The sequence below is a fragment of the Anarhichas minor genome, unplaced genomic scaffold, assembly GCF_050575085.1.
Source record: "Anarhichas minor isolate MPS153535 unplaced genomic scaffold, ASM5057508v1 ptg000058l, whole genome shotgun sequence".
Taxonomy (NCBI): domain Eukaryota; kingdom Metazoa; phylum Chordata; class Actinopteri; order Perciformes; family Anarhichadidae; genus Anarhichas; species Anarhichas minor.
Window position 1 is genome coordinate 2,530,001 of NW_027466504.1, and position 26,670 is coordinate 2,556,670.

General features: G+C 41.1%; 1 protein-coding gene across 1 annotated transcript in view; it reads right to left on the reverse strand.

Annotated features, from left to right (window-relative positions):
• The window catches only part of ncapd3 (non-SMC condensin II complex, subunit D3), a 53,560-nt gene that overhangs the window by 13,660 nt on the left and 13,230 nt on the right, over window positions 1-26,670 (reverse strand). The window contains exons 8-27 of the mRNA XM_076077250.1: window positions 26,031-26,164; window positions 24,516-24,588; window positions 22,113-22,238; window positions 18,478-18,730; window positions 18,164-18,202; window positions 16,144-16,236; window positions 15,907-15,980; window positions 15,639-15,773; window positions 15,306-15,526; window positions 12,464-12,655; window positions 12,272-12,369; window positions 12,061-12,170; window positions 9,980-10,087; window positions 8,756-8,870; window positions 6,104-6,199; window positions 5,255-5,493; window positions 3,837-3,916; window positions 3,250-3,387; window positions 2,991-3,124; window positions 2,679-2,887 (exon numbers count right to left, since the gene is read on the reverse strand). Of these exons, the coding sequence (XP_075933365.1) occupies window positions 2,679-2,887; window positions 2,991-3,124; window positions 3,250-3,387; window positions 3,837-3,916; window positions 5,255-5,493; window positions 6,104-6,199; window positions 8,756-8,870; window positions 9,980-10,087; window positions 12,061-12,170; window positions 12,272-12,369; window positions 12,464-12,655; window positions 15,306-15,526; window positions 15,639-15,773; window positions 15,907-15,980; window positions 16,144-16,236; window positions 18,164-18,202; window positions 18,478-18,730; window positions 22,113-22,238; window positions 24,516-24,588; window positions 26,031-26,164 (2,667 nt within the window). The remainder of the gene's footprint in view (window positions 1-2,678; window positions 2,888-2,990; window positions 3,125-3,249; window positions 3,388-3,836; window positions 3,917-5,254; window positions 5,494-6,103; window positions 6,200-8,755; window positions 8,871-9,979; window positions 10,088-12,060; window positions 12,171-12,271; window positions 12,370-12,463; window positions 12,656-15,305; window positions 15,527-15,638; window positions 15,774-15,906; window positions 15,981-16,143; window positions 16,237-18,163; window positions 18,203-18,477; window positions 18,731-22,112; window positions 22,239-24,515; window positions 24,589-26,030; window positions 26,165-26,670) is intronic.

Here is a 26,670-nt window from a genome sequence, read left to right on the forward strand (position 1 = left end):
TACAGTTTTTGACTGCAGTGAAAATGTTTTTGAAAAACATCAACAAATATGGATTGAAGCAGGATATTTCGTAAGATTTAAATAGGTTTTGAATTGTTTTGAATTTTTTTAATGCATTTTCAGTTTTGGACTCAGGAGAGACAGCAGCAAAAACGAAAGCGGCGGCAGCGCTCGCTGCGCTGTATGAGTGTTCTTTTAATGATGAATATACAGGACAAGATGAAAATACACACGTCACCAACCGTACGGTCACTAATTACGTTAACACATAAAGCAGATGAAGGATTTTTTTTCTGTCTTTGTCTCGGACAGACGACTTCTCATAGCCGCTTTATTAAAAAAATTATAAATATATTATGTATATTGTGTTGCGCATAAGACAAGGACGCTGTCTGCGCTGCTCCATCACTGTTGGCTATGTAAATAGAAACGCATCCAACATGTGTAAAGCACTATCAACGGCATCACCCAGATGTGCCGATCAACGGGACAAGGAAAAACAAACCAGAGCCAAACTCCTTATCCCCACTGCTTTTAAGCAGTCTTTAGATGCAAACGCAGAATGGGATAAAACTGTGCGCTAAAAGCAGTGGTAGCGAGACAAATGGAAATTGTGCACTAACCCTGAACTCTCCAAGACCACTGCAGAAGGCATGACCCGCCCTACTCCGGATCCGACTAGCTAGTACATGTTTAGAGACGTGCACATTTCACTCCCCCTCTACCAATCCCTGTTGGCTATGTTGACCTTTACTGCAAGTATTGTATTGATGTATGAGCGTTCTCTTTAACGATGTACTTCAATGATTAAAGAGGCTGGTTTCAGAATTGTGAGCATTTTCATGCATGCAGCAAATATTGTGGGACTTTTAAGCAGCAAAACTAACTGTAGTTATGAACTTGACAGAGGAGAGAGAACTTAACTTTTAGCTTTTGGTGTAATCAGTGAAGTTACGCTGCTGTCCCTCATGTGTAAATATGCAGAGCTAGTGCTGAACCCGCGCTCTGCTGCTACACTGGAGACTGGACTAACCAGACTCTCTGAACATTGGATTTACTTCAGGAGGAAACCCCGCAGCATGCACTCCTTATGCACCAGTGGCGCAGCTACACCGGCACTGCTTTTAAAATGACGGACAGTTAACACAACCAGTGTCGGGTATGAAGGCAAATCAATCAGCGAGCACAAAACACTTTCACATCTGCTCGCACGAGCAAAATTGCAGCCTGTGAGGAGAAAACCATGCTTTGAGCGTGAGGAGCGTCCCCTAGTGGGCGACTTCCATCACAGCTCTTTTGCGCGCGAAACTTTGACTTGCTCGCTTGAGAGTAGTTTTTCTTTTTGACAGTAAGTGGGCGGACCCAGCGACCATTGTATCACCAAATTTAATTGGTTACAATCCTCGTCTTTGGATTGGCCGGATATCAATCCTGACACAGATGCTAGGTGGCGATAAAAAGGTGGTTTTCAATCCGCCACTGAATATATTACTTTTTACTTTTCACATTAACTGTTTGCCAAGTGAGTTCCCAAATTGAAATCACTGGCAAGTAATTAGTGGATGAAAAATTATTCAGATCCTTCACTGTAGTAAAAGTACTAATACCAACAATCCACTACAAGTAAAAGTCCTTCATTCAAAACCTTATCAAGTATGTTATTATCAGCAAAATGTACTGAAAGTACCAAAAGTAAAAGTACCTGTGCAGTAAAATGTTCCCTGTCAGTGTTTTACTATTCCATCTGATGTTTCAGGATATACAGTTGTGTAAAAAGTGTTTGCCCCCTTCCTGATTTCTTATTTTTTTGCATGTTTGTCACACTTAAATGTTTCAGATCAAACAAATTTAAATATTAGACAAAGATAACACAAGTAAACACAAGTTGGAGATTTTATTGATATTATTCTTATTGATTCTGCCCATCGGTTCGATTCCTTATTAGTACTCTTTATTATTTTATGACAAAAAAAACACAAATAATTAAGAAAGGAATCGACATTGCTTTATTATTCTTGTATATAAACTAAGTCTCTCTTTAACAGCAGACAAGAAGTTCCAAAATCTTTAAAATACATTTGCAGCTAAACAATTAGCTAAGTTATTAGCTTTCATAGACTAATAAATTATTAGTCCGTTCTTGTGAGAAAACTCTGTATTGCTAATGTTACCTGCAGTGGACGAGGATAGACACTGCTCGCCAAACAGTCGAAAACGGCTTGGCCAAATGTTTTGATAGACTTCTGGTATTACCTTACGTGTGAGGGTTTTATTGCATTTGTGATTTAGCCAGCATCTACTGGAGTAAAATGTAGCTACACTTTAGATCTTTTTGTTCTCTCTGCCATGGTGTGTCTCCCGCTGTACTGAGCCGGAGTGTGTGTCAGAGTAAAGCACAAAGACAAAGAGACAGAGTGGTTTGAGACAAGGACATCTCACTCTGTAACTTCTAAAGCATCAATAGCAGACCTTATCAAAACTACGGGTTTTACTAATTTAGAACCAGTTCCCGTTTAGAACCGGGTTTCGGGGGCATCCCTAGGTGCCTTTGATGTAGCTGAGCTTAGAAATGAATGTAAAGTAACTAGTCATGTAATGCTACTTCTTGCTGCTGAGTTATGAGTAATAAAGAAATATAACTTTTCTTTGATGAGACTAACTTGGCCAGCAGTGCTCACCTGAGACACCACCTTCTTCTGTGCAACCTGCAGGACAGCCTTCGCAATGGTGGCCATGTTCTCTTCCTCAGGTTCCTCCCCTGCGGCACTTCCTGCTGGAGTAGATATGGCCTGCAGCTTCATCTCCTTTAGACTCAAGATGTTGAAAGTCTCTGACAAAATTTCAGCTCCATCCGCATCCCAGGGCAGTTCCTCGTCCGCAAAGCATGCTGTGATAGGAAAGGATAAGAGGTTACAAGTGATTTCTTTTTTTGCACGAGCGCTAGAAGCTGTTTTTTACATCTCAATCCACACACACACACACGTGTTCACCTAAGATGGTCTGGTTGATCTTGACAGTGATGTTAAAGCGCTGGGCGTCTGTGAAGTGCTCCAACAGGAAGCGGTAGATCCGAAAACGCTTCTCGCGGTGCTGAGCTCCTTTCAGGGAGAACTGAACCTTTTCTCTGCATGGATTTTTTTTAAATAAGCCAATGAACAGACCAAAAAAAAAAAAAATCCTTTCATGTATTGTAACAGGATATGAACATGTGAACAGGATGACAGAACTAATATCCACACAGCTTCCTACCTCTCACTTTGAGGGAACTTGTTGTAGGACTTGTGTTTGTTGTACGAGCTGAAGTGAAAGATGCACTCGATGAAGTGCTGGCTGAACATTTCTGGGTTCTTCTTCAGCAGCAGGTGGAGCAGGCAGTATTCGCACAGACTGGGACAAGAAAACAGGTTTTGATATCGTGTCGGATTTCTTTAGGTGTTCAGAGCGATATTAGATAGTAACAATACTAGTATGAAGTGTCACTGTGTGCTTGTTTTACCTAGAGCCAAAAACATTTCATCGATACCCAAAAAAAACTGTCTGTGCTTGTTTTGGAACATCCTACAATACATTATGCAGCCCAGGTTGAAGTGGATACTTAAGATCCACACAACAGGACATTGCTTCCAATTTTTGTTATATTCTTAATAAAAAATTTTAAAAAAAAAGTCCTTTAAGGCAAGAATAGGTAGCAAATGAATGTAGCAGTACAAAAAAGTTACAAGTTTTAATTTTCATAGTCAGAGAAGAAAACAGCTCACCCTGTATCAATATTTAGATGTTATATTTTGAAATGATCTACCGAGTCATCATCTTTTTATCTGTGCAGTGGAATTTACCTGGCGATGGCAGGGACCGGGTCGACCAACGCCACCATGAAGCGAAAGAAGAGGGAGCCCTTCCATTTCACAAATTCCTCCTGGTAAAAAAAAAGACCGGCAATTAGAGGAATACTGAAAAACCCGCCTCATAAAAAGATTCCCAGAGAAAAGCCTAGTAGCTGTTATTTGTTGTTATATGCACAACAATTACAAAGAAGTAGTCAGTCGTTGGCAAAGAAAATCGTAAGAGTTCACCTCCAACAATGGCAATTATGTAAAAAAAAAAAATTAAAAAAAAAAATTATATATATATATATATATATCACACAAAGAAAAAAAAAAAAAAAAAATGAGAATCTAAGACATAAAATAGTGCAATAGTTAAAATACAGGGATAATAAAAAGATTAAAATGTGGCAGCCTTTTTACTGTCCATCTATAAGCAGAACCCTAGTCGAGTCTTTAAAAAGGTGTAATGTCTGGCCACCTGGTCTGAAGTCAATGCGTTGGTGTCTTCAACCTCCATTCTTTCTAATGGCCATCAGGGCGACTCCTCTGGTTGCAAAAATAATTCCGATTGTATGGAAGTGTATGAGAAAATGACTCTACTTCGCACTTGATTTCTTACCTCAGTAAACATTGTGAAGATAAGTTTATGGTCTCAATCTCTAGTTTCAAGTAGACTATAAAGCAGCGTATGCTTTAGGGCGAACTTGTGCGATTGATAAGTCTCTACCAGAGCCGTATACGACGTCTCTACCAGAGCCGTATACGACGTCTCTACCAGAGCCGTATACGACGTCTCTACCAGAGCCGTATACGACGTCTCTACCAGAGCCGTATACGACGTCTCTACCAGAGCCGTATACGACGTCTCTACCAGAGCCGTATACGACGTCTCTACCGAGCCGTATACGACGTCTCTACGTCACTCCCCCACAGTCCAAATATGGTCACAAACTTCTTTTTTTTTTTATGTTTTAAACAAAAATTCTAGCCAGATCTGACACATTGCACCTTTAATCTGCAATCTGATGTTTCTTTAGCCATTATTTTCAAACTCTGCTAAACTATTTAAAGAAAAGCACGCCGTCTATTGCCATTAATGAAAAAAATGTCTCACAGTCAGTGGTTTTTAATTGTGGTTTTAGAGTGCAGTTGATTTATGTTGATGTTTGACAAATGCAGGGGGCCTGAAAATGCCTTGAATATTTTATAATTTTTCTCAAATAACTTTTGTTTGTTTGCTTGTTATATCAGGTCAACCGAAGTAAAACTAAATATTTTGTTATTTAACAGAGCAAAAAAACGCCTTGCACTTGAAAATTATAGATATTGATATCACCCCATTTCTTTTTTATGAAACTGCAATGAATAATTACAAAAAACATTTCTCCAACTGTAGCCTAGTGAAGAAAGTGTATAACAGTTCCTACCTGCAACAGGTTGGTCAGCATGATGAGAGTCTGCTCCCGGATGACAGCTTCACTGTCTCTCAGACAAGCGGAGATGTTGGGGATATAGTGATCCACGATATTGGTGTATCGAACGCACAGATCACACATAATCACAAGCACATTGTTGCGCACAGCAACCTCCGTGCCAACCTCCAGCTCCCTGGCAAACACCGGCAGACACTTCTGGACGAGTTCCTCGTGCTGCAGACACAGTTTACCTGAGCCCGGACGGACGCCAAAAGAGAGGAAAACATTAGATGTGTAATGAGACGGCAGAAATGCATGGAGGTTAAGGCTATGAACAATGTTTCTAATGGTACATGTACACAGGCTCCATCATTTCCACGCTTCCTATTCATTGTCTATGTAAGCAGCAGGCGGCAACCTCCGGTCCTGAAAAGTAGAGCCAATGTGGAAGCGCATTAAACTTGCATTCATTCAAATGGCCAGCAGGAGCCACTCCTCTGGTTGCAAAAAATAAATCAGTCTTTGAGAAAGTGACCCTGCTTCTCACTTGATGTATTATCTCAGTAAACATGAGTTTATGGTCTCAATCTCTAGTTTAAAAGTCTGCTTCAATACAGCATGATGTTCACTTAGTAAATTATGCTTCATTTAGATTCAGCAACTGCTTTGGCTTATTTCTCGCCTAAAATGATTTCAGACACATTTCGGTATCAGGTGCCTAGTGGCAGCCTATTAGGTGTCCAATGCTGGGAAGCGGCATGGCCCCTCGCGTCCAAAAAGAACTCCTTCTGGACACGTACCATCAGACATTACTAAAAGAGACAGAGTAGGCTGATATAGAGTCAGGGAAGGACAGTTTACCTAAAGTGATGACTCCATGGGCTCTCACTTTGCTAGGCAGAGAGTTTGCTTTAAACTGGGACAGAGGCAGCGATGCTGGCAGCTCCTCCTGGCACTCTGTCACCAACATAAAGAACATGTTACCACAGAATACAGGCGATGTTACATTTTTAAAGCACATAAGTGTAGGTTTCGTTTTGTTTTTTCTGTGGCTACTCCCAAAAGTAGTATCACAAAATACAATGTGTGTTATCAGATTTTTTGAAACTCCCGAATATCAATATCATTATTGATATCAGTCGCGCTATACTCTGTATGATAGGTTGAAGAAAATGTTTTGACAAAGTAAATACTGGCAGGTCTTTTAAGTATTAGGCTACGTTCAAACCGACAGAAGCCCCCGTGTGAAGAAATGTAGCCGTCCCATTCATTTGGATGAGATCTGTCAGTAGTTTGGAATGCAATTTCATTCAATATTTAACAATTAAATACATGAATAAATATGGCTATGAAACAAATCCTGAAATAAATAAACGAGGCAATAAATATATAAATGATAGTTCAACAAATAAATATTTTTCATAAAAAAGGAAATTTTTCAAAAAGGACTACTTTCATTTGTTTCAAGGGACTATATTTCACAATGCCACATTTATTTCCCAGCCTTTTTTATTTCCATCTGTTATAATCAAATGCATGGGGCGTGGTTATCTCACAGATTTAGACCAAAGCACAAAAAATAGCCATCTAGAGTAGCAGCCCCCAACCACCGGGCCGCGTACCGGTCCCGGTCAGTGGGTCATTTGGTACCGGGCCGCACAGAAAGAATAAATATTATATTATTTCCGTTTTATTGATTATCATAGTCTGAAAGAAGTTTTATTTTGAAAAATGACCAGATTCTCTCCCAATTTCATCCACCTGTGCCTCTTGACATGTCAAGACGCTCGTCTCGGTCACGTGAGACGTTACCTCAAAAATTAAGCCCGCAAGTTAGTGAAAATGAGTAAAAAACTTTTGGAGAGCTTCTTTGCAAAGGGAGAAAGGCCCACTAAGGAGACAGAAGAAGAGCCTGCAACTTCCAAGAAAAAGAAAATTTAACTTAACAGACAATATCAGGAATCTAATTAAATATCAGGAGTAATTCTGACGCGCCAAGCCCGCTCTGCATAATATGTGGCGACAGAGGAAGATCAGCTGCTGGAGATTGTAAATGACGGTGGCCTTAAAAGTATGTTTGAGACAACAACTCTGCTGGTGTTTTGGATTAAAATCAAGGCTGAATATCCTGAGATCACCACTAAAGCACTGAAAACCCTGCTTCCATTTCACACATCCTCTTTGTGAAGCGGGATTTACTGCAGTGACAGCAATCAAAACAAAATTACGAAGTAGACTGGACATAAGGAACAGACTTTGGGTGTCATTGTCTCCCATTACCCCCAGATGGGACCGTCTCGTTGCAGAGAAACAAGCTCAGAGCTCCCACTGATTCAGCGTTATTGAGAGTTGTATTTTTTTATGCATTTTACATTTGTTTTCATGCTGATCGTATCATTTTATTTTGTTGTGTTTATCCGCCACACTGAAGGCCGGTCCGTAAAAATATTGTCTTACATCAAACCGGTCCGTGGTGCAAAAAAGGTTGGGGACCGCTGATCTAGAGTATTAAGTTGCTACAGTCAACTGTTTTTAAACGAACTAGTTTAAAAACTAGTTCATCAAAGGTCGTTCTCTGGAGCAGAGCTCCGCTCACCTCCATGCCTAGTAGTCTACTAGCTGCGCTCCAAGCTGCTGTAGCGGTCATGTTTCTTGTAGATGGACCTTCAGTTAGAGGCTGTAGCAACTCATATTCAACCAGAGCAAACCCCAGCATTGGGATGCTGATCGCGAACAGCACGACTCCCAGCTTTCCGGTGAAGTTGGGTGCACACTAGCTATCTACTTTTTGTGCTTTGGTGTAAATGGACTGTACTGTACTTGTATTGAGCTTTTCTAGTCTTTCCGACCACTCAAAGCGCTTTCACAAGCGCGTGTGTGTGGTCCCACCATGGTGAGAGGAGTACACTTGACACTACTCTCAGCAATTCTCTCTTTCTTCTAACCACCAAACCAGGTTTCTAGATGTTGGATCAGAACACACAGGGAAACATTATTTCAATTCAATATATTTTGTATAGCCCAAAATCACAAATTTGCCTCAGAGGGCTGTACACATGCGACATCCTCTGTTCTGGGACAGAGGATGTTCTGTTTGGAAAAACTCCCCCAAAAATCCTTTAACGGGGAGAAAAGAAGGAAGAAACCTTAGGGAGAGCAACAGAGGAGAGATCCCTCCATCAGGATGGACAGAAGTGTGATAGATGTCATGTGTACAGAATGAACATCATAACAGAGTTACAACACATTCAATGCATACGAGAGAACTTATTCATATCATGAGTAGTAAGTATAATGATGGAAACATTACGATTACTAGTACAGCAGGAGTGGATTTAGTAGAATAACAAAAGCAGTAATGGTATCGGCAATAGCAAGCAATGCTACTACTAATAATAAAGATGGTAGCAGTGGGTGTCAGGCAGGACCACGGCAGGCGGCAAGACCATGGTTCAGATCATGTGGATTTGAAAACCACAGTATCTCATTTCCCTAGATCTCCATGCTCCTTACCAGCCAATTTGTCAGAATGTGTTGTCAGGACGGACTCCACAAGCAGCACCGTCCTTTTGCCGACCTTGGCGGGACAGTGGAGTGACGCCACACCCAGAGTGTGGAGGTGTTTCACCTGGAAGAGAGAGCATTTTCAGTTCCACATTTACCTGGTATGGTGCAGCACCCTGGTCTTTGACAAAACAAAAAGCAATGAGACACATCGTCCACATTATTTTGCGAACATCTTTTTATCTTACTTTCACCCCTCCGTACAGTCTAAATGCAGTTTCCTCACCTAAATTATAGCATAAACAGCTCAGTGAGGTTTATGCAATCATTATCGCAGTTGTGAAGCAGCAAACAGCATTTAGCCCCCTCTAAATTTCTTGCAATCACTTATTCTAAATGTAAATATAGCCAAATACACAGCAGAGCTATTGTCAGTAGCCTGGACTTATTTTGATCTTATCAGATGACGCAGTGATTCGAAAAAAACCATAGTGCAGCAGCTTGGGAATGACAGCTTGTTGACATGTAGTGTTCATGATTAAATAACTATTTCATGTTCGGCAACAGAAACGGAAAAATGTGTAAATGAGAACAACTACATGGTGAATCCAGCTGCATTAAATCATACTTCAGGAGACTGAAACAAGCCATAACAAGTAGATAATCAGCAGAGTAGCTGACTGTGTGTGGAGCCTATCCAGCGTTAAGAAGAAAACTTTCCATCAGAACACTAAACAAACACTTTCCCAAAAAGCAATAGGTCACAACAGGCTATAAAACTGAAAAGCATCTCTTGTGCTGTAAAAACCAAAAATACAAAATACATACAAAATAGAAAGTAAAACTTGATCATGCGGTGAAGCCTTTCAATTAGTTCCACCATGGCTATATTTAAACATTCAAAGCACCCAGACATTTATCATCCCTATGATTGAGCACATGTGTTTTTATCACCCTGATGTGCCAAAGTTTGTGGTAACTGAACTGGTCAGTTAACGATGTGGCCGAGACTGTATTCTAAAAGTCTGGCTTTGACACTAGCAGAGCGATTGTCTGTTTTGTTGCTCCTATTTCTGAGAATAGTGTGAGCAGCAGATGGTTTTGGAAATTACGTGTGCCACAACTTCCGTACACAGTATGTGTTGATCTCAAATAAAATGAACCATAAAAAAAACAGACATCTTTCAGGCCGATGTTTATCCAAGAAAAAGCAAGCAAAGGGTTAAGTCTCACCATCAGCTCCTCATTGAGGTTCTGGGCTCCCTTTTCTCTCAGGATGATGCCAGCTAAATAAGCCTCACACACCGACACCAGCTCACCACAGTGTTGGTTCAGAAAAGCCTGAAGAAAAAGAAATCATATATTAAATGCATCAGAAATGCATTCAGAATCTGTTTAACGCTGGATGATGAGCTGTGACTTTGGCAAGTTTAGATTCTGTACATGATCAAAATAAATACGAAGATAAAGCCACCAAAAATGTTTTGGGAAGCATGAAAACAGTTCCAAGTTTAAACTTAACCCACTCAGCCATCATTTAATTTTTTTTTGTTGATAAATTAATACTGACCACGAATATTTGGCACAAACTATTTGTTTGTTATTTAAAGGGTAACTTCGGTATTTTTCACCTGTTTTCTTTTGTTTTTGTGTCTTAGTGACCAATACAAGCATGCATGATGCACCCAACAGGGTGGTCTAGCAGCAATCTAATGAAACAGACAAGTTATATTCATTTAAGAATATAACTTGTGAAACACTTTATTCAAAATAAGAATTTTGTTTAAGGATTTTTAAAATTTTGGGGTTATATTGGTCATAAATATGCCCTGTATGGATACAGGAATTGTGCCGGCAGTCTTTGCCCAATCCGTATAGATTTCCCAGAAATCCCTGACGACTGTTTCACAAGCCAGGTGGAATTTTAACCCAACGTAGCGTTGTTGGCAATGCATCTCGCTGAGGATCCGATTAGGCTATTCAATATGCTATTAATTATTTGGCATATTTCCAATTGGACATTTTTCCCTTTGATCATTTCATCTACTGGACAACTAAATGTGATATCGGCAAAAAAGCAAGCATACGCTGGCTAACATAACCCTGGGTCCGGTCGGTTTGTTATTGTGTCCAACCAAGTCTCGCCCTGAAATCTCGCATGACGTCCTAGTTGTCAAAATCATCTAAATATTCAGCCAGGACATTAAAAATATTTCTGATAAAACTAAGCTACACCACCGTCACTTCTTTCCCCAACTCTCAATCACGTTTCCACCATTGTCTTTCGGGAACAAGTCACATGACACACAAGCGAGGGGTTAAGAAAAGCGTTTCATTTCTCTGTCAGGTCCTTTCCATAATGTTCCATAATAATAATCTGAGCCTGTTGGTGGCAAAAACAAGCACTTTCAGTGGACGTACATCGACTGTGAGGAATTGCCCTGATAAGATTACATTGCAGCCTGTCTCTCTCAATACTGGACCAATTTCACTTTTTTTGTCCCAGTTAGTAGAGGTGGGAATCTCTAGGCATCTGACGAATCGCTTCTGAAGGCTACGATGTGATTATAAAATGATTAGCAATTCATCTTGAAGCATCAAACTTTTTGATTTCTATACATGATTTATTTTTTGTGACTATCTGCTATTTTTAAAATGCATCATATTTGTAATGATTCATAATGAAAAGAAGTGATGAATTTACTTCCATTATCTTTTATCAATACAATATCATTAACAAGTAGAAGAGATGTGTCAACTGGAGGGTTACATTTTCCAACATATTTCCCAGCATTGCAAAGAGAACCAAGAAGAAAAGAAATAAAATTGTGCCTGTAGCAGCATTCTTGCTGTAAAAATCAGAATGTTCTTAATCACTTGACATAAAAAGCTGCCCTTATTCACAAATAGATAATATAGACTTATTTTCAACCAAATCCTCCTGTTATGAACAATGAGCATTCTGTACCAGCTCACACAAAAATAACGCTTTCTCTGGAACCTGTGGTAGAACAATACAGACACTGATAAAGTGGGCTGTTACGGTGACACTAGATTCTGTGGCAATGGATGTCCATTCATGTTTTAATTTCCAATTATTGAGTTTTCTGCACCGAGACAATCTTTTTCACAGTACTGATGATGCAAGCAGCATCAGTAAACTTAAATAACATTCCTTTTGTCTAGTGTTAGCTCTGTTATTAAAGGTCTGTCTTCTGAACTATGGCATGGAACTACACATTTTGCACCCCAACATTTCGAATTATGAAACTGTATGACAGGCAGTTGTAAAAAGAAAAGGCGAGATCTCCAACCTGAGTCTGTTTGACATCTTCGCTGCGGCCGAGTTGATAAAGAGTCTCCACGGCAGCACAGATCACCTCCAGAGACAAAGTAAAAGTCTTTAACCAAGACATCAGATCAACTAGAGAGAGACGGAGAGAGGGAAGAGACAGAAAGAGATATTATGACAGTTCCAAACTCCTCCTGTAAAATTTCCCGACATCCCACACCATATTCACTAACCAACTATCCTATCCTTGGTGTCTTCATTCAAATGCACAGCAATGTCTCCCATCACACACAGAATGTGACAGCAGGTTGTCGCAGTTACGTCCTTTGAACTAAGAACAAAAGTAGAGTAGTAAAGTAAAAGAACTCCTGGAAGTGGCACTGGGTTCTCAGCTGTTGTCAAAAAACATTGCGTGTCCCTCTCACCTGACCATGCTGTCCCAGGCGTCCAGGATCTTCCCGCAGGGCAATCTGGGGGACGAGGCGACAACCTTGGAGAGCAGCAGCCAGGCCCCGGCGGCGTGATTGGCCTCAGTGTGCGAGATCAGGTTGGTGATGAGCGTCTGTGTGAACTTGTTCCGTTTGGACCAGATGGTGAAGGCCCTGCTGAAATACCGGCTGGAGACCCGGGACAAGAAACAAAGTCAGCAGCAGTGATGTGCTCATTCTCCAAGCAATGGCGCCATTGGAAGGTCAGTAAAGTTAGCTTTGAAATGATTCCTGATAAAACCCAACATTGTGCCAATACTCATTCACTGGGTTTTGACTATTTCACATGTTCGTATTTTGTAAACAAACAGGACTGAGGCTACATCCACACTGCTGTTTTTGTTTTAAAGCGCACATCTTTTGCTACATTTACGCCAAACGGCCACACTACTCCGGAGTTTTAGGGCCCCTAAAATGGAGACGTTTGAAATTTCTACTGACGGACACTGTTATCCGAAGGGGTTTGCGTTTTAGTCTGGACGGGCAGGAAGGTAGACCTTTGAAAACAATGATGCAGACACACTCGTTCGCTACTTGAATGAGTTTTAGCAGTCTGACAGAGTAGTAAAGTAAAAAAAAAAAAAAAAAAAATCCTCTAGGTGGCACTGGGTTCTCAGCTGTTGCCAAAAAACATTGCATGTCTGCCGCAGGGTCTTGGAAAAGATAAATCAGTGCCTTCCCTGATTCGTCACAGCCTTGATTACCGATCGACTACCAGAGGTTAATTCAACATGGATAACAAATTACAGGCGTTGCTGACCTTGTTGTCTATACTAGCAGCTAAATTCTGTATTATATAATGCTCCTACTGCCTACATGTGGAGGAAACAAGCTATTATAGGAGCGATTAGCGAGCGGCATGTCCAGCGGCGTTACCAGCCCAACGGAGCGGATGTCTGAAGTCATGGTTTGCAGCTTTGAGGAGGGCGATGGACACAAAACGGAGGACTTTCCTGTTCTCATCAATGCTCATTTTGTTCTGCGCAACTACTGTGAAGTTCACAAAGAAACTGTAAACAAACAAAAGCATAAATTCTCTCCAGTACGACAGGGACTTCAGCCACCACCAGAGCTACGAGTGTGAGAACAGAAAACAACAAAACTGAGAGTGTATTGATCAAATTTATTGACCCATAAGTTAGTGAACCTTGATTTGTAAGTGTTCCTTTTAAAGTAAATTTGATGTGTGTGTTGGAAGTGTAGAGGAAGACCTTAAGTATCAAGCACAATCTATTATTATTATTAAAGAGTACAATAATACTCTGTTGTATTTTCTGTAACTAAGAAAATACATTGGCACCCACATGCCCACTGCACGTGAATTGTCATCTGATATGCGTTTTCAGGCGTGTAAGTATGGTCAGAAAAAAATTCTAAAAACGGTGCTGAAACTCTGGTGTAGATGGAGATCGTTTTCATTTTAAAACAGCGTTCTTTAGTGCATACCTGTAAACTCATAAGAGGTGAAAAAGGTGACAAGCACCGAAACACGAAACCCTGTCGGGGGCGGGGCATGCTCCCCCAGGAGAATTGTATTTTAAATGAGCTTGAAAATGTAGCATTCTGGTGTACTCCGAGAAGAAAATTAAGTGATAAAACATTTACTTTAAGCAAAAAAATAATTTATTATTCAGTTATTAATCAGTATTTCAGCTCTATTATTATTACCCTTTATTTAGACAAAATCCATTGAGACCGAAAGCTGTTAGAATTGTGGCCTATCTTCTATTTGCAATTAATATGCATTCAATCCAGGTCAATTATTTAAGTGAAAATGATAATCTACTCTGGCTAAGGTAGTTTATCAAGAATAAAATAATAGCTGTAATCTATACACACCTCTGCATTAGCAACCTGCTGAAATTAAGGTACAGGCTCCCTAACCCTCTCATTACTTCAGGGCCCTTAGGAACAACTGCACGTGGGACTGTTGGGACTGAAAGTACACTGGCTGTGGTCATTACAGTGAACAGTGTCTGGCAGTGTGATGAGAGGGCACGTGAGCCCTTGTTGCTGTAATTTATCTCCTTGGAGCAGAGGCTGCATTTAGCATACCCTGCCTTATCAATATATTTAAAATACTGTGACAGCGGGAAGCTGTACTCGCGTCTGTTTAGACCTCCACCTTTATCCAGGCCCAGCTCCACTCACATCTCAGCTCTGCATCAAGCTGCGCTACACAAACAGCCTCCTCTCCCTGAAGCTCTTTGACCTCATCATCTTATCAGTATCTGGGCCTCATGTTTCATAGTCAGACGTTATCACCACGAAATCATCCTCATTCTACTTTGAGTTAAAAAAAAAAAAAAAAAAAAACCTGCAACCAGATCCGCCGGTGTTCCGGTTTAACGTTAACGAGTGACCTGAACCGGAACACGGGGGGGCTGCATGTTTCATCACGTTACGTTTTTTCCTCCTAAATCGCGATAATGACGAACGTTAACAGTCGACAAAATTAGTTAGTCTTAACCCAGCAAGTCTGAACTGTAACGGAACATTACGCAACTTAAAGTTTAACAGAGGGAAATGAAGACGTGTAGACATCTTAACGCTGATTGGCCTGAAGACTCGACACGTCACAACATCACCTTTTCTCCTCGTCTCACTCCAATCTGAGAAACGCTGGCTGGCCAGTTGACCCCCCCCCCCCCCAAAAAAAACCTCTACGGATCTACACGATTCACGTGGATGTTATATTTTGAAACTGCGAATTTTGCTGAAAGGCGACAAGTTTACAGGTATGTTAGTGTGTATGTAGCCTGAACGTAGCTGGTCCAACCTGAGGTTCCGGCACTCGTTGCAGAGCAGGCCCAGCAGGTCCCAGGTCAGCCTCTGACTGGCATCCAGGTGGCGGCTGGCAGAGTACGGTTTGACCTGGCTGAGCAGCACCTGGTCCAGAGCCTCCAGGGCCTTGTCCTGCACCGAGTTCTCCGAGTCCACCACAGCCGGTAGCACACCCTGCAGCCACGCCTTCTGCACCACGCTGCACTCTGGTTTAGCCTGGTGGTCAGAGGAAATATATGTACTGCAAAACATTCAACACATTTTCTTCTCTCTTTATTTTATCTTTAAAATGTTGTACTGTGTCTCCGAGCTGCTGGTTGAGACTCACAGCGAGCAGCTCTCCTACGCACTGCAGGGCCTTCTTCTTCACAGACGCGGCCGGGTCCCTGCAGCGCTCCGACAGCGTAGCCAGGTTCTCCCAGCTCAAAGTGATCACGTTATGTTTCAGGAGACCCACTAGCGTCTGTGAACGGACGACAGAGCAGAGGTTAAAGGGTCATCTGCACAGAAAGCCAGGGTGAAGCACATACTGGTGGCTAATCATTATTTGAATTTGTAACATGAAGCCGTCCGGTGAAGCTCAGTTTTTCTGGTACCTGCAACGCCGATTTTCTCACATTCGTCTTTGAGTCTTTTACTCGCCGCAGGAGGAGAGCCAGGTTCTCTTTTGCTACATTGAAAATACATCTCTTTGAGTCAATGTGAGACTTTGAGTGTATACACACACACCTACACAAATGTGTAAACAGATCTTGCACATCCATTTACAAAATGCCACCGAATGCATACAATAAAAATAATTTGGTACGGTAAATCAGATTAGCTTCTCTCACCGTCGCAGTCGGAGCCGTCTGTGCTGCTAATCTCCACAGTCCTAAACGGCAGAGTGCGGTAGGTTTTTTGAGTCTGCTGGGAACTAAGGCTTCCTGAAACACAGTCATAAAACCTCAACACTTCAAACAATTTGCAAGACAGTGAACCATGAAGGCCTGGGTATCAAACTCCACTACATTTTTAAAAAGTGCGAAGTGTAAGATCTGAACATAATTTAAGTTTAATCATTGAAAGAAATCTGCCAGTGCAAACCGCAGCACCAGGGGGGGGTCTGGTCCCAAGGGACTGCCCCGACTCCCTGCCGGATTTACAAACTTTGTTGCTGCCGTTACACAGGTCAGACCCAGTGCTCCACCAGCCCGCCGAGACTCCCAATGCTGGATTTTGTGCTGTCTGGATTCAAATTGCTGCAGCTGCTGACTGACATTTCTTCTCCCAGAGTAGCCGACTGCTCTCCTCCCGGCAGGATGGTCTTGAAGATGATACGAAGCTGCTTTACGTTTTCTCATTACTGCCACTTTGGATTTAATCTAATTGATCAACTAAACTTTACAGGGACAACACAGCCCCCGTTTAGGGATATAGTTAATACATAGATGGCCAACTATAGGCGAACGCCACACATGTAGATTACAAGGTAGCCGTGCTATTTTGACCGGCTCTTAAAACCTCTTGAGCACGACGCCCCCGAATGATAGGCTGAGATACAGACCCATACACACACATGAACTGAGAGAATCCTATAGATGACAGCCAGAAACAGGCTCTGATGATATTAGGAATCTCAAAATGATTCCTAACAGCTGTATTTGGATGTATTGAATAATATGAGTGATAAAAAAAGTGAAATATATAGTTATATAGTACCGTATTTTCCGCACTATAAGGCGCACTTAAAAGCCTTTAATTTTCTCAAAAAACAACAGTGCGCCTTGTAATCCGGAGCGCCTTATATATGGATCAATTGGTTAATTGGTTGATCCATACTGGTTGTACACGGCGCTCTGTCAAAATGTTTCAGTACGACTGGTAAACTACAAAGCCGCACCGCGGTAAACACCGGTACTGTGCTTACTCCTAGTCCAACACCACTTGTGTGTGTATAAAGACCCCAAAATGGCACCTTTCAAGAGACACGCTTACGACGCTATTCTATTCTATGCGCCTTATAATCCGGTGCGCCCTATATATAAAAACAGTTCTAAAATAGGCCATTCATTGAAGGTGCGCCTTATAATCCGGTGCGCTTTATAGTGCGGAAAATACGGTATATAAAAGTACAATGTAAGAGCTGCAACAGCTGGTTCGAAAATGATGACCTCGCTTGACCGCTCTCTACTAAAGCCTCTTATTCTTCACTTTATCCCACTTTAACCTTTATTCAGCAACTACTGATCGGTTGTGCTATGATTTGGGAGAGTTTTTAGGGAGATATCTGCATTATTTCAACAACCTTATATCAATAAAAGTGCTTTTTTTTTTCAGGCGAACCTGATTATTTTCAATTTGAGCTGTGTAATGTCTTCATTACTATATTAACCAGCAACATATACACAATATTACCCATCTGAACAATCTCACAAATGTTGTGATCTGATTATAGCAACGAAAATTATAAAAATAGACCTTGTAGTTACAGAACTATGGTCACTTTAGTATGGTATGCTATTTTCGAGCAGAGGCCTACAAATAGGGCCCGAGCTAAAGAGATTAAGAGTTTCCGTAATTTGCTGCAGCTTTGTTAGTTAGTAGTTGGCTTTTTTTTTTCTATAACAAGGTGATTAATACCAATAGGAATACCAAAACTACAGAAATATTAAACCAGAGTTATCCTTCAAAAGCAAGGCTGAAATAAAGTGTGAATCTTATCTGTCTGGTAAAATTTATCTTTCCAAGACCCTACGACAGGTCTCAAACCAAACTCTTCTTTATTCTGAGAAACACTTGGTGGGTTTGTCACCATCAGCCTCTGTGGTCAGTCAAACAACAAATCTGTAATAATGAAACAAAAGAGTGTACCTTCTGTGATTTCGCCTTCAAACACTGTCTGGGTTCCAGCTAAACAGAGAGAGTAGACAAGTTACTTCAGTGAAAATGTGTCCACAAAACAGTTTATGAGCAGCTCTTAAAATATATACTGTACATATCCCCTTACATTTTCAAATAATTCAAAAGAGTTTCATACTTCAGTGCTACAAAGTGCATTGTCTACCGAAACGGGTCCTGGTTTCAGATCCAAAAGTTGCCCAAATTCTTCACATCTACATTGACTTTACAGGGAAAAAAATGTCTATTTTCAAACTTCTACCAGTCCATGGTGTGCGTTTTCTTACTGGCAGAGAAGAGGTTGTGGACTGCCCGGGTGACATTGAGCGAGGGCAGCTCCAGACATTTGGCGAGGCAGGCTAGGGCGTGGCCTTGGACTGTGGGCGAGTCGTCCATCCGCCGAGCGAACAGCAGGTTCTGGATCAGGAACTTGTGAGGCAGGAAGCAGGAGAGCTCCGGGTCCTGACACTCCTCCGGCCTCCTCTCTGGCTGCTCCAGCAAAACCATCACTACGTCCACGGAAAACAGCCGGCACACCATCTACAGAAGCCAGCACAGCACACTGTACACACCCACTGATAGGATGTAATGAAGCCTGACTGATATTTAGACTATGGCTACTGATAGCTAACACTCAATGGGGGATATTTGCAGCCCTTCTATAGGCATTAAACGGTTACATTTTGTTTGTTCATTTGAAACGACTGCACTATGGAAGAAAAAGCGGTACAGCCTATTTCCCCCAGTGGCTTACTTATTAAGCAGGGCTGTTAAATTGTTATTTACAGCAATAATCAAGTCAAAGGAGTTTATAGGGGAACTACACCCATTTTCAAAATTCATACATGTTATTCCTATGGTCTAAGACACTTGAAACCTGAACAACTCTTCCAAATGCCAAAGCTAGAGAGCTAAAATGGCTTGTGATCGGCTTATCCTGCAGTGTTTTAAGAAACAGTTTAAAAACTGTGTTCTGAAAGTGAGTGATGTTCATGTTTGCAATACAGATGAAGAAGAAGAGAAGTTCTGCAAATCAACTTGTGCAATCATCGGTATGAACAGAAACCTACAATCATCATATACAGTGCCTTGCATAAGTATTCACCCCCCTTGGACTTTTCTACAGACCAGGGGTGTCCAAACTACGGCCCGCGGCCATTTTTAATTGGCCCGCGGGCGTTTAGCCCGGATGATGACACGTCCTACACTGGTGCCGAGCTAGAACAGAAAATTAAGCAAATGGCAGCTAGCCAGCTCGCTCAACAACAGTATTGTTTCCGTGCTAACAAAACACAAGAAAAAGCCACAATAGCAGCTACTAGGTAGCTCAACTCATTGCCCGCCACTGGAAACCTTTCTCAGATGGTGACTTCATAAAACAGTGCCTCACTAAAGTCACAGGTATAATATCCCCGGAAATAATGCAGGAATTCAACAACGTTAGCATGTCCAGAAACACAGTTGTGGGGCGAATCGAAGACTCGTCAGCCAACTTAAAACATCAAGTGTCAGATAAAGCTTGTGCTGAGAGTACAGATGCTACAGACACCGCACAGCTGTTGATTTTTTTGCGGGGTGTTGACGATCATTTTTGCATTATGGAGGAGCTGCTTGATTTTAGGAGTCTAAAGAGCACAACACCAGGTAAGGACATGTTTGAAGCTGTGTTAGATGCAATTGACAAGATGGGACAAGCTGTGTGGAGTTATAACAGATAGGGCTCCAGCTATGAAAGGCGAGCACAAGAGAGTGGAGGTGAGGCTGTTAAAATGTAGCGTATCACCCACCAAGAAGCCCTCTGTGCTAAGACAGTCCAGCTTGGCGATGTGATGAACACGGTTGTGAAAACTGTCAACATAATTCGAGCACGAGGGCACAACTACGCAACTTCAATGTTGTGCACTTCCCCACGCAGTCCGAAGTCAAATGTGCTTTTCCAAAGTCCAACCTTTCTGCTAAAAAGGGTAAATACGTGTCCGTGATAATGTCTCATGACAGAACTCAGTCAGTGCTTACAACAGTGGCGTCTGGTCAATAGAGGGTGATAGGGCGCCGCCCCACCTTGAGCCACAACAAATAAAATAAATAATAATAAACTATACAAATTGTCAATATTTGTGTTTTTGAAATATGGAATGCACCCATTAATATGTGTAAAATATGATATCTGCTTTTCCTGCACGTCCTCTCCGTGTCTGCACGTCTCAGCAGCTCTGGGGCTCTGGAGAAACTGCCCCAAAGAGGCGGGTCTATTAAGCAGTATAGCCAATTGCCGATTAAAGATATAAATGAGTGACATACAATTTAGCCAATCAGCGTCCTCAAATAGATTCAGCTTGGAAGCTGCGCGTTCCCGTCCGGACTAGTCTCTCTACAGGCGAGCGCCAGTGTGAGCACTGCTCCTCCAAGACCCGTTTGAGAGGAGAACTTTGAGGAGAAACTGCAGTGAAAGAACTGATCCCAGATCAGCCTGACTTCACAATCAGACAGCAGACTAGCGGGAAAGGGAAGCAGTACATGCGAAGCTTCTCTACTAGCTGTAAATAAGATGTCCTGACGTGTTTATCAAAGTGTTATTTTCTGCTTTTTTTCATGTTGGAATAAAGGTTAAATATTTAACTGCAAAGTAGTAATGTGTGTTTGATACCTTAATTTTTTTTGCATTAAATCATACTGGGATGTTTGCTGAAATTGATTGGATGTGGCGCAGCCCTACAGAGAACATGTTCCACCAGCCAACACTGGCTTTCAATATTTTTCTCTCATTGAGAAAGACATCGAGCTGTTCTCAACTCCCTTCTTCTTGAATGATGAGTCTGTTCGGCTCAACATACATTACATTACAGTCATTTAGCAGACGCTTTTATCCAAAGCGACTTACAATTCAGAGTCTATCACATTTCTACACCGTAGGCACAGCTACGGGAGCAATTTGCTCACATACTTGTGCAAACATTTCTCTGTTAAATATGAACAAAAGCACATTGAGAACCAAATTTGATTGATTTTGCTCACTTTAACACACTAGGGGTGAGGCGATATATCGGACCTCTAGTGAGTGGCCCAGCCCTTGGTATATTTTTCTGTATGTGGCCCTCAGTGAAAAAAGTTTGGACACCCCTGGACTAGACACCATGTTTGGTGAACACCAAACACTGCACATCACCACAAACGCACCATGTCCACCGTGAAGCATGGTGGTGGCAGCATCATGCTCTGGGGATGCTTAGCAGCAGGCCCTGGAAGGCTTGTAAAGGTAGACGGGAACATGAATGCAGAAACATCATCAAATCCTGGAGGATAATCTGACTCAGTCTGCAAGAGAACTACGACTGGGGAGAAGATTTATTCTCCAGCAAGACAACGACCCAAAGCATACAGCAAAAGCTCCACAGAATGGTTCAAAGACCACAAGGTGAATGTTCTGGAGTGGCCAAGTCCAGACCTCAATCCAATCGAGAATTTGTGGCTGGACTTGAGAAGAGCTGTTCACGCCCGATCCCTGAGCAACCTGACAGAGCTTGAGCTGTTTTGAAGAAGAATAGAGAATAATCTTAGTGTCCAGATGTGCCAGCCTGAGTGAGACATATCCACACACACTCGGTACTGTGATTGCAGCCAAAGGTACATTTACTAAATACTGACCTGAAGGGGGTGAATACTTATGCAATCTTTACTTTACCTTATATATTTTTAATTAATTGACATTATTTTGTAAAAATCTGTTTCCACTTTGATATTAAAGAGGTTTTGTTTTTGCAAATTCTTGTCAAAAAAGCCAAATTATATTGACCATGATTTCATGTATAAAAGCAACAAAAGGATGAAACATCCAAGGGGGGTGAATACTTATGCAAGGTACTGTATTGGTGTGTGAATCATGATAAAATGTCTGAGGGGACAATTGTCCCAATTGTGTTACCTTTGAGCTTCTGGAGAAGATAAACAGCCACTTAATGAAGCTGGCATAGTCTGTACTTTCCATCTGGGACGTCAACATCCCCACAGCTTGGGATCCATAGCTTCGAAACTCGCTCTTCTCCACCATCTAAACATCCACAGCAGAAACATTTATATCCCAGCTATACTAATGAGTCAGGTAAAAACAATCTGAAAGCAATCTATTCTATCACTACAATCGTCTGTAAATATCCTTGCATGCGATGTGACTGCCTTCATCATTTTAAAGGGGACATATGGTCTTTTTCAGGTTCATCCAATAGACTGTATACAAATAGTGGACGTAGTCATTGTGACGTCCCCCATTGGTTTAGGGACTTCCATTTTGAAGCCTCGAGTTCGACAATTACGCTGTCGCCATCTTGGATTACGGCCATTGCCATGTTGTTTTTTGCAACCGATAAACAGAAGTTTCCATATTTGGAATGCGGAAGAGTGATGTAGAGAATTCCGATAAGTCTCTGGTAAACCGCAGCAACCTGTCAATCACAGTGAGCACGCAATTAAATATATCCTGCTTTATGGACTCTACTCTAAACGGACCATAATTTACTAAGTGAACATCATGCTGTATTGAAGCAGACTTTAAACTAGAGATTGAGACCATAAACTCATGTTTACGATGTTTACTGAGATAATACATCAAGTGAGAAGCAGGGTCACTTTCTCATAGACTGAATTATTTTTTGCAACCAGAGGAGTGGCCCCTGCTGGCCATTTGAATGAATGCAAATTTAATGCGCTTCCACATTTGCTCTACTTTTACATAGAAAATTAATAGGAAGCGTGGAAATGATGGAGCCTGTGTACATGTACCATTAGAAACATTGTTCATAGCCTTAACCTCCATGCATTTCTGCCGTCTCATTACACATCTAACGTTTTCCAAAAACTGTGTCTGCAGCATGAGGAACTTGTCCAGAAGTACCTGCCGGTGTTTGCCAGGGAGCTGGCGGTTGGCACAGGGGTTGCTGTGCGCAACAATGTGGTTGTGATTATGTGTGATCTGTGCGTTCAATACACCAACATCGTGGATCACTATATCCCCAACATCTCCGCGAGACAGTGAAGCTGTCATTCGGGAGCAGACTCATGCTGACCAACCTGTTGCAGGTAGGAACTGTTCTACACTTTCTTCACTAGGCTACAGTTAGAGAAATGTTTTTTGTAAATATTCATTGCAGTTTCTTAAAAAAAGAAATGGGGTGATATCAATATCTATCATTTTCAACTGCAAGGCGTTTTTTTGCTCTGCATTTGAGACCATGAAAACATGTTTACTGAGGTAATAAATCAAGTTTGAAGTAGAGTCATTTTATCATAGACTTCTTTCTATACAACCTTCTTTTTGCAACCGGAGTCGCCGCCCCCTTTTGGTCAGTAGAGAAAATGCAAGTTTTAAGACACACCGGAGGTTGCCGCCAGGTTCATATCCTAATGAGCTTGAAGGAAGGGGAGCCAAATTTGATTGGCTTGTTGAATCACATGTCTTCTGATCTAAAAAGAAAAATTACTGGGTTGCATTTCACAATTTGTGGGTTGGTAAGCACTCCAGATTGCCAAATGTATGACACAATAGTTATAATTTTAGCAGCTATTTAGGATTTAGACAAAAATGCTCATTAGTTTTAGTCACATTTTCTTTCTTCATGTTTTAATCCACAGAAAGTCATTACATATTAGTTTACTTTTGGTCAAATGTTTGTTCTCTTAAATTTTGTCAGATATTTTTTCAATTATTAAAAAGTACTTTTTTTACTAATCAGATTATATCAAATGTTTCCAGTCAGTCACTTTGGTCTAGCCAAAACCAATAATTTTGTCATTTCATTTCACATAAATGACACAGGTTGAATGACAATCAACACAGTTGTCCTCAAGTGATGCGCGGGACAGTAGGCCATTGTGAGCAATGAGAGAGAGCTAAATCTGTCAATCAACCACCCGACCCACAAGTCGCAAACATTACGCATTATAGTAGCACTATTGTCAGGACTGAGACAAGGATATAGACAGACTTGGCGCCGCTGTCATGGCGATGTGCGTTTGAAACAGAGAGCGATAGAGTGAGGACAAGAGAGGATGGAAGGGGAAGAAAAATAAATTTTAAAGTAAAGTTTTAATATTTTAAAACTCCGCTTTTTTCCCCGTCAACAATATTGCAGATTTGATATCGTCGCCGGTAGTGTTAAATGACATTGGTGCCATCTCGTCATGGGAAAAAAGGTTGTTTTTAAATCAATGAAATTAACCCTGATGCACAAGCACTGAATAGTGAGTTTTTCATGATATGTCCCCTTGAAGAGATGAAGAGTTGACACAAACAGGAATTGTAATACTGCTGAGTGTTTGCTGGAGGATTCACCTGGAAGCAGATATGCTGCAGGAGGATTTGCAATATAGGCAGCGCCAACTCTTTCTGCTGCTCCACAAGATGACTGTAATCAAACACATAAATCATGTACAAAGTAAAATATGACTCATAACATGTCTACAGTTAAATGGCTAGAAAGTAATCAACAACCAAGAGATCCTGATGTGCAGCGTTCCTTCTACCAACAGAAACAAAGGACTGATAGGAGATGGGAGTTGCTTGAAGTCATACATTATGCTTATTACAGTTGCAATGTATGATGCAATTGGCCCACTTATTTAAGACAGATGTAGGTACCATAAAAAAAAAAAAAATCATGTTGACATTTTGGTGGCTTTTATAATACATCTAAAGATTATTTTTATACGGGAGAGATACTAATCAAATCCAGCTTCACTTCTCTTTATTTCCAGTAGATGACAGTCAGGACACTCTAAGCAAGTGCACCGATTGTCATAAAAAACTAAATGAAAACATAACCCTAATTAGTTTCATTTTGACATTAAGTTTACAAAGAGTAACTATTTTTTTGTTCTCCTCCTGACTAGTGCCACATTTTCTCCCTTGAGGTCCTCGGACTTTTGTTGCTACTGTCCTTTAGCTTCTGATCCTGAGTCAGTTTGATTTCACCATTATAGAAGCGGGGGAGGTCTTAACATGTAAAGTAAAGATTTCCAGGCATATTGTAATCGATCTGTATTGGCCAGCAACAGGGTGACACTTCTCTCTAGTGGATCACGTCACGTCAATTATTCTGTCAAGCTTGCATATATCAATATTTTAAGCATATTCACTTACTCATTTTTAACCAGCATCTCCAGTATTTGGATCAAGACGTTTGTAAAGCTGTTATTTAAATATGTCAGATACATATTTAATCAACATTAAAGTAAATATAAGTATTGGATCGAAACTGATACTAGAGCTGTACCAACTGCATTTTTCTGTCCGAGTTCCTTTCATTCACTAACAGGTTCTATAAGACAAATAAAATCCAACTGAAAATGAATTGCAGTATATCACACTTTTACTAGCCTTATGTCTTCTTCATTCATGTTGAAGAACTTCCACACCGACAACATGGTGTGTGTGTGTGCGCGCGTGTGTACCGCACAGCTTCCGCTGCTGTGTGCACAACGTAAAACCATCACACGTGTGTCAATTTGACCAGCAAGAAAATTGCATATATGAGACGGATGGGCCAGTCACCTGTCATGACTGATCAGCTGAAAACCGGGAAGTGGCCAATCGATACCAAATGTTGATCAGGATCTGGGCTTAAACCCCTTGAAAACAGGCTAATGATCACGCATCTCATACTAAAATGTGTGGCCTCTACCGAATCTTTCATTCATTGCAGTCTGGTGGAGATGAAGTCCAGAACGTTCTTCACAAAACTGTGGAACCATTTAAAATATTGAACGTCGTCACTTGTCTAAATCTTACTATATCGCACAGAGATTTGAACAAAGTAATTCTACAATTGATCAAAACACAGCTGTTTACCAAACAAAACGGATGGCCTGGTCACGGGTGGAGAGGATGGCCTGGCTGGGTACGAGGAGGGAGGGTTTCCCTTTGTTGGCTTTATTCATCATCAGGATCACGTAGAGAAGCCGGTGAAAGACCCTCTGCAGGGACTGGACAACAGACACATCAGTTAATATTAGAAACATCACTCTGTTATGGGTTTGACCTGTTAAACCCTAGCTCTCGGAAAAAACACCTCAAGTAACATACCCAAAATTATTCAGGAATAGCTCCTCAACCATAAGGCGTATATACATATTTCTTGTCTCCTTTGACAGGTATGATAATAAGAAATATGAATCCATTGTAATTAAACCTATTTTCATTATCTAAAATTGCTGAAAATATTTATCATACAATTTATTAAGTTAATATGGCTATAAGGAAATAAATAATGTTTTGAAGTAAAACTCCCAGTCAACATGTAAACATTTCCAAAGCATAGAGACCACCTGAGTTTATCTTAAACATAAATCTCCCAAAAAGACTGAAATACTAACTACTATTGATCAATATGCATATACAACCACAGAGCTCCATGCTATAAAACAGATAATTCGCTATTTATCAGGATGATAATTCTATGACCGAAAACCGCAAATATGACTGTAATCTA